At 42.2% G+C, this 15890-nt stretch overlaps 1 protein-coding gene across 1 annotated transcript in view; it reads right to left on the reverse strand.

The window, feature by feature from the left end:
* The window catches only part of astn1 (astrotactin 1), a gene marked incomplete at its 5' end in the record, with an annotated part of 390125 nt that overhangs the window by 207681 nt on the left and 166554 nt on the right, over positions 1-15890 (reverse strand). The window contains 2 exons of the mRNA XM_079284766.1: positions 598-792; positions 5569-5735. Coding sequence (XP_079140892.1) covers positions 598-792; positions 5569-5735 — 362 coding nt within the window. The remainder of the gene's footprint in view (positions 1-597; positions 793-5568; positions 5736-15890) is intronic.

The following is a 15890-nucleotide window of genomic DNA, read 5'->3' on the forward strand; positions in this document are numbered from 1 at the left end:
CATCCTGAGGCTGGGAATAGTTGTTTGGCCCCTCAGCTGCTCTGAACGATGCTAGTTTCACCTCGTTCAAGTGGAGTCATGTCAGCAGACTCTCTTGGGTCTCTCTTGGGTCACAGCTCAGGTCTTTTGTGTGTCAGTCATCTTTCCTATTTTGAGCTATGATGCTTGTATTGCTTTGTCATAATTGTACTATCCTCTCCTGTGGTGAAGTTTGTGTTGTACTCATATTTTGTTCTCCTTTTGTAAGAAACTCTGTAACCTAGCATTTGAATGGTGCTTTATAAATCATGTTTTAGTTACTTGTGTGATTTAAACCATAATGAACCTGAGAGGCTCTGAAAGGTTGGAATGCATAGCGCTTGGAAAACCAATACCACCGTCAACAATAACAGCAGTGTTGCATCAGGGGCTGTGGTAGGATGCAATGCACCGTAGCTGTCTGAATGGAAACAGAATTAAATACGAGACGGCATGCGTCCCCGTGGAAGACAGTTGAGTGAATACCTTTTGCTCGGGTGCTAGCGGTTCCCCTGCTGAGATACAAAAGGCTGAACAATGTCTCTCATGCCCTACTTAACAAACCGCCTGTGTGGTTACCTGAATGTGGCCTTGAGGATCTGTCCGGAGGTGCTCTCTTTGGTGTGGTTGTTGTATCCGTAGAAAAGGTCTCCGAACACGGTCTGGTTGGCGGGGATGTCCGCCGCCTCGGCGCAGTCGATCCCCTCAGTGCAGGCCTCGGAAAGCGGCAGGCACGACCTCCCATCTGAACCACGCTTGTAGTCCTCGATGCACCTTAAGGGACACGGGTTCAAGTCATTTATTTGGTTCATGCTCTTAAATTCCTGATATCATAGTTCTTTGAGGTGACATAATACTGCTACTTTTCTGAATCTCAAACTTTGAAGCACATTTTATGACGGTTGCTGGCTTGTCAACTTCAACGCTCTGAATCTAAACCTCTGGAATGCAGGAGTGTGAGGCAGTATGTACAGTCAGTGTGTGACACGAACGCCGCGTCGACACAGGAGACCCTTTGAAGCGGTCGTCCATCTGGAATGTGTGCGACAGAACACAAACTCATTCTACTAGTTTACTATCGGCCATGTTACGACAAAACATCGGCAGCCTTGATTTAGCAGCAGTTTGGGATTATTATCACAAGGAGAATCATGCAGCTGTTAACATGTTTGAAAAGCCGTTGTAACAGTTGAATATCATGCCACTAATGTATCCGAGGAAAGTTGGGTCAACGTGAAAACTGTTGGCAAGTTTAAGTAGAAGTCAAACGTAAATGAATAAAAGACAATAACTCTAAAGCACAGCAACAACAAGCAGCTGCACTGTTCCATTTCATCCTTTCATGGAAAAAGGTTCAAATGTATCTTCTTTAACTGCTCTCTTGTAATATAGAAAGTAGTCTGATCTAAAGTGTTGTCTCTCCTGTGTTCATGACTTCAGGTGAAAAAAGGTGTTGCCAGAATAATCTTTCGAAATTCTTTTTTTTCCCCACATGTGAAATTGGTAAACAACAGAAAAAGAATGACTCGTTACTTTTTTTCCTTCTGTGAAATTGGCTGAAGAGTACCAGTGCCCCATATTCTAAATATAATAAATAAAGAATTCACATTTTCTATTACAGCAGCTAAGCGCCAATTAAAAGAATAATAATAATAATACATATATATATATATATATATATATATATATATATAGCCAAAATGTATTTAGCATACATGGACAAAACTAAAACCGTAGTCCTATTCAGAACATGACCTCGAGGTGCACTTAAGCCTCGTGTGGCTGAAATGAGTATTACAGCACACAACAAAACCTGATCCTGTCATAAAAAATACTGTGACTGAATGGTTACTCTGAGATATCATCTACTGCATTTTCACAGAGTTCACAATATGCACAACTTAGACCTCACAACTCAACGGTGGAGAACCAGCTAAATCAGTTCTCAACTGGCACAAAATCCTCCATCTAAAGAAATAAGAAGAGAGACACTGAGAGTCGTCTCAAGGCTCTTTCATATTGATGATGTTTTGACATCTCGGTGTATAATGTACTCTGTGAAATGAGTCGAAGGAGCGGGAGAAAAATGGGGATTGGGTGTTAAAGAGAGAAAGATCTGTCTGGGATTTAGCTGAGAGAATCTCTCTCCGTCTCCCTCCCTCCCTCCTGGATGCCAAATGTCTCAAAGCGTATGCCAGTCTCCAGTGGGAGTGCTAGAGGATTTAGCGTGGAGTGGAGAGTGACAACAACAAAAGGCTGCTGTTGAGAATGAAATGAAACGGCGTGCCTGCATACATGTTGGTTAATGTAACGATGAAAGCAACAAACAGCAGCTTGTTGTGTTCGATTACAAACGGCTGCTTCCAGGATCTCCTGTAGAACTTTAAAGAACCTCGGACAACAACTCTTGCCTTCTCGACCACCTTCAGATTAGCATCGTGGCACCGTGTTTCACTCGCGCTGTCGAATCAGAACCTCTGCTTGGATTGAAGTCAGGCGGCAGGAATTTATGCGAGACCACCACAACTCCGATGAAAACAGGTGCAGCATAATGAACGGTGAGGAAGATGTTCCTCAGTCCGTACATGTCCACACAGTGCAGGAGAAGAAAGTCTAATCAGTGTAATATATGAGAACACCAGCGGGGCTGGCTTTAGATTGTATGAAGCAGGTCTCCACATATCCAATCCAAGCATAATGGAATGGAACCTGTTCACGGTAATAACGGGCCTTTTCTTTACTGAAGGCAGTTTGAGATGCGGCAGTAAGAAAAGCACAGGTGTAAAAGACACGATTATAGTTCTCCAGGTAATGCTACTGCTCCGTGTGAACCCACCCTGTAAAGAGACTGCCTTGTCTCCGAGCACAGTCCGCTGCTCAGGCTCTTTCTGTAGGTGAGATATAATGCCTGTCCGCCCTTTGATTTGGATCCCCCTCCAAAATAAAATGCGCTCTTCCTTGGCCCATGCCACACCCTTCCACCAAGTTTCCTTAACATCTGCCCAGTAGTTTGTTCGGTAATACTGCTGACAAACGGACAACGGACCCAACCAAAAAACTAACATGAACTTTGGTTCAAGTTTTACGGATTGTTAAGGCCGACTATAAAGAAACGCAGCTAACAGCGTTAACGAAGGCTCCTGTGTTCAGTGTAGTTCATACACTTCACCTGACAATCATACAAAGTTAACTTCATGATCAAAGACAAAGAGCTATAATCTTAATCAAATATCAAAGATGCTGCTCACGGCTATCTTCAATCCTACCAGCCTGTAATCCACACACTGTAATCCACCGAGTATAACCTCCTCAAGCAGCTAAAGAGCATATTGGAGCTTAAAATAGTAGAAATAAATAGAGCAAATGGACTTTATAGTTATTGGGCTTCTCTCTATAGAGAGAACCCTTCTATGGTGTAATGGTTCCACCCAGAACCTTCTCTTCAGGAGACGTTAAGAACCTTTCCCCCTTCTTGTTCTCTGTAGAACCCACCCAGGGCATTCTGCGGAGGAGCCCTTTAAGTATTCCACGGGTTTCATCTAGAACCCACCCAGCGTACTCGAGTTGATGCAAGTGGCATCACTTTTGTAGGATGTATTGTAAAAATACAAATCCATAAGTAAAGCCTATGAACTGATCATTATGCCTGATGTTAGGAGTGTTGCAGGCCCCTCGTCACCCCTACTTCCTGCTCCCATGCCTGTCAGCTGTAACCAAGAAGACCAGCCACCCTAAGACTCCTCCCTGCACCAACTCTACCAAAGGATGCTCTCCAACTAATGGTCCGTTTGCTTTGTCCCAACCAGTGTAACAATGATGCATTTTTTATTTGGTCTGAGCGGCCAAGTTTCAGCTTTGCTCTGCCCTAACCAAGCCAATCCACTCCATTTATCCCTAATAGACCCTCTACTTCCACAGCATATATATATATATATTTATGGATCTCTGCATTGAATCCCACTGGTGGACGTGAGCAGGCAGTGAATGGAGCACACACCCAGCACCAGATGCTGGTCTTTAATGGATGATTCTAGCGGGGTCACTCGCCTTTCAAAAAGCCTTAGTTATATGCTGCTGAGCGAAGACTCGTGAGGATGTCAAGCATTGATGTTGCATTGATACATCATATAGTATCTACATATGAAATGGCACTGAAGATGGCGGGGGTAAGGAAGTGATCTCGCAAGAGGGTTCAAAGGGCACCAGGGCTCACTGAGTGGTGTGATGAGGAAGACGTGAATCACGCACAATGGCCTTCACAGCCACCGGACCTCATACAGCAATGATGCTGTTCACACGATGTTGCTGATGTAAGGACTACAATTCTTATGTTTTTTGCAATTTATTAATTTTAACTTTGTTGATAAAAGATTTGTTTTTGTATTTATTCTTTCAAATTGAGTTGGTGGTGGAGGACAATGGCACAAAAAGTCAAGTCAACATGACATGCTAGACAGTCACACTAAGGTTTGCCATCATTCCCGGACTAAGAGGCAATAACCCTGAACAAAAGGAGAGTTAGTGTTGGAAAGAAGCTGTTTTTGAACATAGAGGCCTTCAGGAGGAAAGAAGCAGGACGGGGTGGTGGGCTGGGTGGGAGGGGTCGCTGGTTAGTTTAGCGGCCTGGTTGACGGTGCTCTTCATTGAAGGCGTTGAAGGCACGGTTACATTTTCTCAGTGCTGATTTTAGAGTGATGGGCAAGCCAGTGCTCTCATCATCATATAGGATGCAGGAATATGTTTGAAATGAAAGCTGTCCACCCCTCCAGGAGGAGACAGCTACCAAGGAGCACTGAAGCCCTTCTAGAGGATCATGGTGGCCCAGCTCCTTTCTAAGAGCCTTTTTTCTGGAGTTTTCTCTCTTTTGCAACAGTTGCATCCCTTTTTCAATAAAAGGTTTGAATAGATTCACACAGGCAGACCAACCAACTGCCAGGAGCCTAAGCAAACCGAGCAGAGTCTGGCAGTCTCTGGTAAATTGCTGTATTTTCGAAGCTACTATAATATATTTTATTGAGTTTCCTTTAAGCAAAATACTTAAAGATATGTATTTATCTTTAATAAATAAGAAAGGAGTGAATCTGGTCTGTGCTGAGAAATAAAGTTTGCCGTCTTGGTTCAAACTACAGAGCGTCCGTGTTGTTGTACACTAGGGGACACATTTTGAATATGTATAGTGTTTTTATATTAGTTGGTTGATGCCTTTATTTTCAATGTGAAAGCTCTGAAAATTGACATGCAAATAAATCACAAAAACAGACGTGAAGGCCGATAGTCCTGGACATTATGATTATGATTATTGTTATTTAGTCTTTTACATTAAAGTCACAGTTACAGGGATATTTCACCCGGAAACATAATACTTCCAATGGCATGTTAAGTATCAAAAGTCATGTAATCAAGATAGTTCACTTGCATCGTTTCCAGTAGTTATTCCAGAAGTATTGATTGGTGATATGAGTGATGTTTGTACTCAACTGTGGCTGGTTTGGTTCTGGAATAAAAGGACAGTAATTGAAAATATGAAGCGGTAAATATGTTCTTTCTTACCCACAGAACATCTGGATGTTGTAGAGTGTCGGGTCATCCTCTAGAGGAGCCAGCTGCTGGAGACACAGCTGCTCACATCCTCCGTTGAAACCGTCGGAGCAGTCGATGCCGATGTGGTGGTCGTAGCACCCAGTCCCATCCTTCATAGGGCTCAACCCTGGGGGGCACTGTGGGGGTAGGGGGTGGGGAGACAAGTGTTTTTAAATGACTGATGTTAGCAATTACAGGTTTTTCCTACACCCTTAGAGCCGCCTAGGCTGTGACAGGATGCCACATTAACACTAATCCCAGATGGGGCAGGTAAACAGACCCGACAACATCTGTGCCACAGAATGAAAACAGTCAGATTCCTGTTCCCATTAGTGCAGTCTGTGTGAGCACTGAGCTTAGTCTGTAGAGCTGCTCACGCCAACATGTTTCATGTAAAACTCATATTACCAGCCGTAAGTAACAGCAGGAGGCTGCAACAGACGGAGAACTCGAAAACACAAAAGAAAAGTTGCTTATGAGCTCAATTCATCAAACACAATATTCATAAACTATAAATATGATAATGCATCGACTATTTAAGTAATTTATCAAGTAAGCGAGGCTGATTTCAGATTCCCATAATGTGAGGACTTGCTGCTTCTCTCATCTTATTGAAACTTATTTTGAGCCAAGATAACTCCTTTGAGATTTCCAAGGAGGTCCTGGCCAAGATGGCGTCGCAAAAGTTTCACACAGCGCCGCATAACAACACAGATTTAAAAAACAAATACAGCAAAAAGTTAAAAACAACATAGAAACATTCCAATAAATTCACATAAAGGAGATGACAGACTTGAGACAAAAAAGTGAATTGCATCAACCAAAGAGCTGTAAAGAAAGAGCTATGTAAGCTATGCAAAGTACAGCTGAGCCTGATGGCAAATACATTGATTTGGCAGCCATTTGGTCATAAAAAAACAAATTAAATATTTGACTTTATAGATTAAAAAGGTTCCAACCAAAGTCTGTATAATTCGTGCTGTTGGGAATGTGAATATCTGTACAAAGTTCCATGGCAGTCCACAGATTTGTTGTCACGATATTTCACCAAAAAACAATGAAAACATCCATGGTGTTCGCAAAAGAAAAGTCAGGACATCACCAACGTTGGTAAGATTCATGAGCTGGGGACCGTAAATGTCGGTACAAAATCCCATGGTAGCCCATCCAATGGTTGTTGAGCTCAATGAGTAGAGAACATGTTGGGCGGACCACGGACTCACCGTCCCCACAGCCATAAAACAAACTCATTTTGCAGCCAAACAATTGCAGATATCCATGAGAAAACTCCATTACTGCTTTTCCATGTGTTGTATTGTTGAGTGTTGATGCAACAATAGCGCTCTGCTACAGCCCCAGCTTAACTCATTAAACATTCAGTCACGGTTAGTACATTCTTGACTGCATCATCAATACTCAGTTCTCACAAAGGGAGTTTTTAACGTTTTATCTTGTATATGTTGGAACAGAAAATAGCCTTTGCTTAGCACTTGCCTGTTGACTGTGGCGCAGGGAATGGAAAGAAGAGTGATGAAATGGCAGACAATCTGGAGTCATCTATAATGAAAAACTTTTAAACCAAGGATCCTTGTTCTGGAGAGGGAGACGAGACAAGAATGCGGGTTTAAATTTCAACTTCCACACAATCCAGAGAGGATTGTCTTCTGGTTTGATGAGTGAAATGACATTCTGTAATTTGGAGATGTGTGAAACAGCAAAGTGTTATAGACTAACTTTAAGAAATTATGTTTTGTTTTTAAAAAGACGGCATTCTGACGTTTCTAGGGAGCCATGGACGACTTCTCAATTGAAATGCGCTTGGTGCTGGACTGACTTTAGAAAAGAGCTGCGAGACCTGACTTCACCCCGGTTCTCTCCTTCCACAGTCTCTTTATTTTTTTCCTCTTTCTCTCAGAGATCTGTCAGGTCAAATTCACATTATGTTCTCTGTCAGCTATTACTACCAAGGAAACTTTGATGCAGTGCATTTTAACAAGGCGCTGCACCCTCAGAACAGTGACTCTGCAGCTGGTTTCCTGGAAGCTCTGAGGGACCAGCGACTGCTTATTTCATTATTCAGCCCGACTGTAGTCTTCACAGGGACAAGTTGGCTCATTTGGTGGATAAAGCCGACATGCTTGTTGTCGATTGCAGTTTCATTTTGCGGCGGTACGGTTTAGTTAGTCTCGTGACTGCTTTTCAGAAAACATTTTTTAAAGTTTTCAGTGACTTTGCATTGCTGCATTTCAGGATTTAACTTCTTGGGATCTCAACAGGAACCTGTATAAAGTACACATACCTGTACATTTGAGCTTATTGAAGCAAACAGCGGTCTCCCTGGTGAATGTTCTGTGTTTGTTTGCGGTTTTGTACAACAGAAATGCACCATGACCGTACCTATACCCTGCTGACACAGTCATGCCGCAGCTATGAAAGCTTACATTAAAATTATTTGTTTGACTGCATCAAGATTAGCCCGACACTTCTCTTTAAGACCTAGTACAATCAGAAGGTTGCCAAACTAGGACTGATCCAGGAGGGGAAATGGCAATAGTAGAGTTGACAAAGACAAGGGTAAAGTATGGAATACTTGCCACTGATGCTACGATACCTCCTGAACAAGATCAGCCATCGCAGTGTGCATTGGTTTGCTCATTTCAGAGAAAGGCAGGGAAGAGGCAGAGCCACCAGAACTAAGTAGATCTTACTAGGAACTGTGGTCAACAGGCTTACATTTGGCAACCAGAAAGCGATCCTACCATGCAAGCAAATCCAAATGGCAAGAGTGGAAAACCGGTCAAAGGCCGGTGGTAGGTTAGGCAGGGTGACTGTGGCCTTCAGATCAAGGCAGGGAAGTCTGGAAAGCTGTTGCAGGGAAGCGACACGGATGATCTGGCAAGACATTGGGGCTGGAGAGCAATAAAGTCTGAGAGTAATTAAGGAAATGAAGAGCAGGTGTGTAGGTGGGTGTGGCGATCAGGTGACTGGGGAGCAGTGGTGTATAGTAACGAAGTAAGTATAAATACTTTGTTACTGTACTGCAGTCGTTTTTTTGGATATCTGTACTTTACTTTACTATTTATATTTCTGTTGACTTTTACTTTTACTTCACTACATTTTGCAAAGAAAACTGATACTTTGACTCCGATACATTTCCCCTGAAACCTTCGTTACTCGCTACAAAATCAAATCTATCTTTAGAAACAAAATGAATCATGAGAGCAGCGTCGGGGACTGTGGTGGAACACAGACTGCAAGCAAGCAGGTTTGGTGAATCAATGGTCCGAGCAGCAAGTTAAATCATTGGTTAATCACGTTAATGCGCAATTGCAAACAAGTGCTCTCAAAGCCGCGGTGTTTTGATTCCCAGTGATGCCCAGGATGCTACATGCTATAGCAGGATGCTACATGCTATAGCTAGCGAGCGACTACCTGAGTAGAATTCCACTCTACGATGACTGATTTCATGATGGAAGCAGAAATGGAAGCACCTGCTACTCCCGCAACAAACGACGGTGGTGACGAAGACCAACACCCGTGGTCATATTTGTGAGACATGTTTTCTCATGTTGGAGTGAAAGATTCTTCATACCGGATGAAGTGCCTCTTATGCTTACCCAAAGTTACTGAAATATTGGCATTCAAAAACTGCCCATCCAACCTCAGGAAACACATTGAGGTAAAGTAAGATTAATCCCCACAGGATTGGAGGATATCTTTGGCGGGGGAGCGGGGGGAGACAGGTGTCTGATCTTCCTATACATGGTGTATGTTAGGCTAACGTTCGCTAGCTATCGTAAATCAAATGAGACAATTCGTGTAGTAGACAGATCGCTAGCTAGTTAGTGAGCTGAGGAAGTGTTGACAGTTGTGAGATCTTAGCTGTCTGTGACGCTGAACACACCTCTACCTGCCTCAGCGGCCTGTGAAAGACTATTTAGCATCGCAGGATTAGTCTTCAGCCCAAGAAGAGCGAAACTGAATTCTCGCAATTTTGAAAACCAACTTCTTCTGAAGATGAACAGGACATTTTTCAGTTTCAAGTAATGACTGGGTTGTTACTTTCGGTGCTGCTTTAGTTTTGATCATGTTTTGATATTTGAGTCATGTTGTGGATGATCAGATGGAGTTATGATGGTAGCAGTCGCCCAATTGCAGATTCAGCTTGAGCAAAACCTTTGTCTATTTGTACTTTTACTTTCAATACTTAAGTACATTTAATATCAGAAAATTACTTTTGATACTTAAGTACAATAAATATCCCTCTGAAAGGGAACAAAAGGGAGGCAGGGCCGGGGGTCCCCTTGACGTTGCAAGTATTTCTGTATCACAAGGGAAATGCATGACTACAACTCACTACAGAACCTTCTCGATGTTTGTCAGCCAAGAACCTAAAGGCCTCACTGAGGAGTGTCATGTATCTTGTAACAATACTGCATTTATCTTTATACTGCTTTTCCTTTTTTTGGTAATATTTGGTAATATTTTTCCCTGTAACAGCTTATAATGACAAAAAGACAGAGGCACTTCTAGTAGGTCACATTCTCACCCGCAACTCATCAAATATTGAAGCTTGGTTAGTGCTCCTGAGCTTCAAGCTATGACGCTTTATGTACCAATCTAGCGTCAGCATGGAAACTAAACCACTTGGTGGGTTGGGTTTTGGGTTTGAGTGTGGTTGATGTTACCTTTGCTGAGTAACTACTTATGTGACTGACTTTATTTTTATTTTTTCGCATGGACATAAACAGCAGTCTCCTGGACAAAAGTCCTGCGTTTGTTTGACTCATCCACCTCTGTATTTGTGTTTGGTATATCACCTGTGTTTATATATTTAGTATGGGGGCTTGTCCGTCCTGTTGCTCTCCCTAAGGTTTCTTCCTTTTTTTTCTCCCCGTTAAAGAGTCTTTCCTGTTCCGATGTGAGGGTCCCGGGACAGAGGATGTCATATGTGTACAGATTGCAAAGCCCTCTGAGGCAAATTCGTGATTTTGGGCTATACTAAATACATTTAATTGAATCGTCAGCCAGAGGCCTTCATTGAGTAGTTATTAATGTGGAGTACATTTTTCTACTGCTATATTCCTTTATCATCATCTTCAAGTACCTTTCTGTACTTGAAGTCTGAGGAAGAGCCTGGTGCTCGAAAGTTACGCAGCAATGAAAGTCCTTCTAACGGGAGCTGTTCAGTGTGCGGATCAATCCATTTTAATCCTGTCACATATTTCTTTGCTATAGCACCCATCCTATCGAGAACTGGACAGTGCGTATCTTATCATTTCTTGTCAGCCAAGAACCCAAATCATTTCGAAATGTTTTTTTATTTCATCATGTTCATGTTTTTAGACAGCATACCGTTTGTTCAAGTATTGCATTGATATCCCACTCGTAACTTCTGTTTTAAAGCGCTTTGGAGATGATTGATCTAATGTATAACTGCTTTGACGTATCTACCTTAGAAAGTACAGACCTCTGGACCAGTTATACATTTGTGGCGGCACCAATACAAAACGGGGACACATGTTGAATGAGCAGCCCCTGGTCTTGCTCCCCCGATAAACTGATCTTGATTTTCTACACTCTGTCGGGGGCAATGGGACAGATGATGCATCACCTGTAAAGCATAGAGCACACGAGACATTGAATCTCTTCACACATCTGTGGCGCGGAGTCTTCAAATCACTGCGACTCGGTGCAATCGATGTATGTGTGGATATGCGGTGCAGGCTGAGAGGAATTTGTATTGACGGCAGTAAAGCTTGCCAACAACAGATAGCTCTAGATATTGACTGCCATAATAGGCTTCCGGCATGCTGGAATAGCGATAACTCTGGGCCATTTTCCAGCTGTCCGTAGGACGATAATCATTAAGAATATGGGCCTGCCAGAGTCTTTTGTCTGTGGATTGTTATCACTTCAGAACGCCACAAATCTGGTCTATAATCCTGAGTAAATCATTGATAATCCTCTGTATAGAACCACTCACCGAGCAAACAGTCCCCAAACCCTTCAAACCGTTATCTGATTAACTAACTTCCCCTGGCTCTTTTATTTGGAATGAGTCTGTAGCCATGAATGGTGGAATACTTTTAATGACATAACGTGACTGACATGTGGAGGAAATCATTTAAATGAACAGGTCTTGAAAAGGTATTGGTTGCAGGTAGTGAGCGCTGGGCTTTTTCTAAAATGTGGTCGATTTATTCACAATAATGGGATATTTGTGTTCATCCTGTTGTATTTTAGATATCTCGGTCTCATCTAAATAGAATTTGCAATTCCACGTCCGACAGTATTTTCACAACATTGAAGACCTCGCTATGGACTAATCCCTCTAGGTTAAGAAAAATATAATCCTCTAAATCATGCCTCCATTTTATACCGTTCTACATTATTAAGAGTTCAAAAGCTCTGTGGGCTGGAGGCAGAAGCAACTTCAGATACAACGTATGAAAAGAAAAACCACAAAACGCAAAGTACCTGGCAGTGAGGGTTCAATTGTAGCACACATTGGCGTCCTTTCAAACGTCTGTATTGTTGCTTGCTGCAGGTCAAAGTGTTATGTTGCACAATTCAAAAGGCTTTGAATGATTGCTGTGGAGAGCTGTGTACAGGTGCACAGTAGTCGACACCGGCAGCAACCCTCATAGTTCTCAATTATTGACTTTCAAGCTTTTAATCTTAGGTCAAGTATTCAACTCATAAAGCCTTTAACTGACTGACAATGGGCCTCATTCACCAACATCTTCCTCAAATGTGTTCTTGAAATGTCATAACCATAACCGTTTCACAACGTTAAGTATTTGTGTTTCCTACACATAACCATGACCGTTTCACAACGTTAAGTATGTTTGTTACCTACACATAACCATGACCGTTTCACAACGTTAAGTATTGTTGTTGCCTGCACATAACCATGACCGTTGCGCAACGTTAAGTATAACCATGACCGTTTCACAACGTTAAGTATAACCATGACCGATTCACAACGTTAAGTATAACCATGACCGTTGCACAACGATAAGTATTGTTGTTGCCTACACATAACCATGACCGTTGCACAGCGATAAGTATGTTTGTTACCTACACATAACCATGACAGTTTCACAACGTTAAGTATTTTTGTTGCCTCCACATACCCTTGACCGTTGCACAACGTTAAGTATTGTTGTTGCCTACATATAACCATGACCGTTTCACAACGTTAAGTATTGTTGTTGCCTACACATAACCATGACCGTTTCACAACGTTAAGTATGTTTGTTACCTACACATAACCATGACCGTTTCACAACGTTAAGTATTGTTGTTGCCTACACATAACCATGACTGTTTCACAACGTTAAGTATGTTTGTTACCTACACATAACCATGACCGTTTCACAACGTTAAGTATTGTTGTTGCCTACACATAACCATGACCGTTTCACAACGTAAAGTATTTTTGTTACCTACACATAACCATGACCGTTTCACAACGTTAAGTATGTTTGTTACCTACACATAACCATGACCGTTTCACAACGTTAAGTATTTTTGTTGCCTACACATAACCATGACCGTTTCACAACGTTAAGTATTGTTGTTGCCCGAACATAAACATGACCATTGCACAACGATAAGTATTGTTGTTGCCTACACATAACCATGACCGTTGCACAACGATAAGTATTGTTGTTGCCTACACATAACCATGATCATTGCACAACGATAAGTATTGTTGTTGCCTACACATACCCATGACCGTTGCACAACGATAAGTATTGTTGTTGCCCGAACATAACCTTGATTATTTTTGTTGCCTAGACCTAACCGTCATGGTTGCACAAAGTTAACCACTTGTTACAACGTTAACCACGCATGAACTTCTCTGGGTCAAGATACTGAAGATACTGTCAAGAAGAGTTGAGCCCAACAGAGCTGCCTCGAAAACATGCATACACGATCAGGGGAAGGTCAGGATATAAAAAGCATATACTCAGAAATCAATAGTTAAAGTGTAATCGAAAGATAAAGTGTATGATCGTTACATAACAAATGTTTAATACATAGAGTGATTTAACAAATGTAAACCTGATAATAATAATAAGTGCATCTGAGTATAGTGCAGTCTGAGTGTAGAAAGTACAGAGAAAGAGGAAGTAAGCAGGGTGTTTGCTTCAAGGGATGGGGAAATAATGATGGTTGAGAAGAAAAGACACAAAGCACAATAATGATGGATGAGATCAATAATCATTTTATAAGCAAATGTGTACTAAGTAGAGTGATTTAACAATTGTAATAAGTGTTTAACAAATGTCCTGTGTAACCGGAGCTGCGATACAAGTGTTTTGTCAGGATGACTTGGCAGAAAATAGGACATGTTCGAACCCAACACCCTTTCCAGAGGGTGGGGGGATGAGATCATGTATTGAACAGGAGGGGGCTGACAGCCCAAATGATGGATAAAAGAAGTGACTTGCAAACAGCAAGACGGGAATTCACGATGGGACACCGACCGAGCCATCCATGGAGAAACACTGGACCTCGTTCGACAGCCGCGTCCGAGGACTTCGTCTCTGTTCACGGAAAGAAGACCGCCGTTCGTGGACAAAAATTGAAAGACGGAGAATCACCTCTCCCCCCTGCTCGCCTTTACCAACTGGACAACGGAGAAGACGCAGCAGCCTGAGAAAGACTTTGTACTGAGTTTTGAGGACTGTTGAACGGACTCTGCTGCAGAGCAGGAGGACCGAGGGTCTGGCCAGACCTTCGCTCCTAACAACTCCAAAAGAACCTTTTCATCGCACCATTGGACATCCAGCTCCAACCGAGCCATCTCGGCATCTAAAACTAATGAGTATAATCGAAGAAGAAAATTAAAGTAACGAATCAAGTGTAGTAACGTTTTATGTGAGCTGTAGCTTAACCCTTGCAAACTAACTAAATATAACCTGCAATAAATATCTAATCTGTATTTAAAGTAAATTTCTCAAGTGCATTCATTTGCTCAAGTAGTAAAAAGTTCCTCGTGGCAGTAAAAAGTTAAAGCCATTGTATGTCTAACAACTGAGTTCTGAAAGGTTATCCTAGAGACCGAAACCACTTAACAACCCCTTACGGTTTTAGAAAGAAGGAATCCTAGCCGTTAAAACCTTATCTGGCATTTACCAAGAGCACGGATCCATAAGAGGGAAGCTGCCATAACCGACGCGACTGGTGGGAGCGCCCGGGGCCAGGACTGGTCTCTCGGCCGAGCGCGCTCTGACCGGAGGAAGCAGGGTAGACGACGGGAGTAACGGCAGTTAGCGGAGCCAGGCGAGTTCCCTCGCAAGAACACCAGCTCGACAATCTTTTAATAGAGAGCTGAGTCAGTAAGTAGCCCCGTATCGGGCCAGAAGTACCCCAGGATCTAACAATACTAAGATGCAAAAGGCTGCAGAAGCCCCAGGCGTCACTGTAGGAGTCTAGACAAGCAGCAGAATATGACAGAGTAAGGATGAAATAATGTTGTTACAGTATTTGTCTTCAACTAACTGAAAAGAGCATATTTCATCTCCAAATGATGCACATGACACTAGCTAAAGAATATTCACTGACACTAGCAAAAGGGTCTTTGAAGGCTCAGTGATCAGCATTTATCCAAGACCATTTGATAACTGGACAGTGCAGGATAAGAAGCTAGCAGTACAAAGCTGGCTCTGGGAAACCCCGAGAACCACAAGAGCCTTTTAATCCTGTTTCTTAATGGAGATAAATCCCTGAAGTGCTTTTGAGGCTATAGGGAATCAGTACTCTCACACTGACAAACAGCAACACATCCCTAAGAGAGCAGTTGGATAAGCTATGCACTTTTAAAAAGTTGTCTGATAGGCAGATTAGTGCAGAAATACAATGACCCAACTTTTACAAATCACACTTGCTGCTTTTGCTTTAAACTATAATTTAGTTATGAATGTGTTTATTTTGGTGCCACCTTTTGTGAAGCGACTTCAGAAATAAGGCTAAGACCAATAATATTAATTATGTGAACATACTGACAGTCAGCAATGGTTTTAAAGTGGCACGTACATGCAACACATTTCTACATGAATGGTATTTTGAAATAATTTCCATGACTTTATGTTGACATCTCTCTTGGTTGTGTCGTATCTGTCCAGTGAAAAGGTCATACCAAATGTAGCTTCAGGGGTTTCAGCCGTACAACCTTATTGTGTTTCTATGTCTGTAGCCTGTGACAATTCAGCTGGTTATGTTTTGTTTTTCATTTCATTTAGAGACTGGCCCCTCCACAGATATGACAGCATCGCTTA

This window comes from Melanostigma gelatinosum, assembly GCF_949748355.1.
Source record: "Melanostigma gelatinosum genome assembly, chromosome: 15".
Taxonomy (NCBI): domain Eukaryota; kingdom Metazoa; phylum Chordata; class Actinopteri; order Perciformes; family Zoarcidae; genus Melanostigma; species Melanostigma gelatinosum.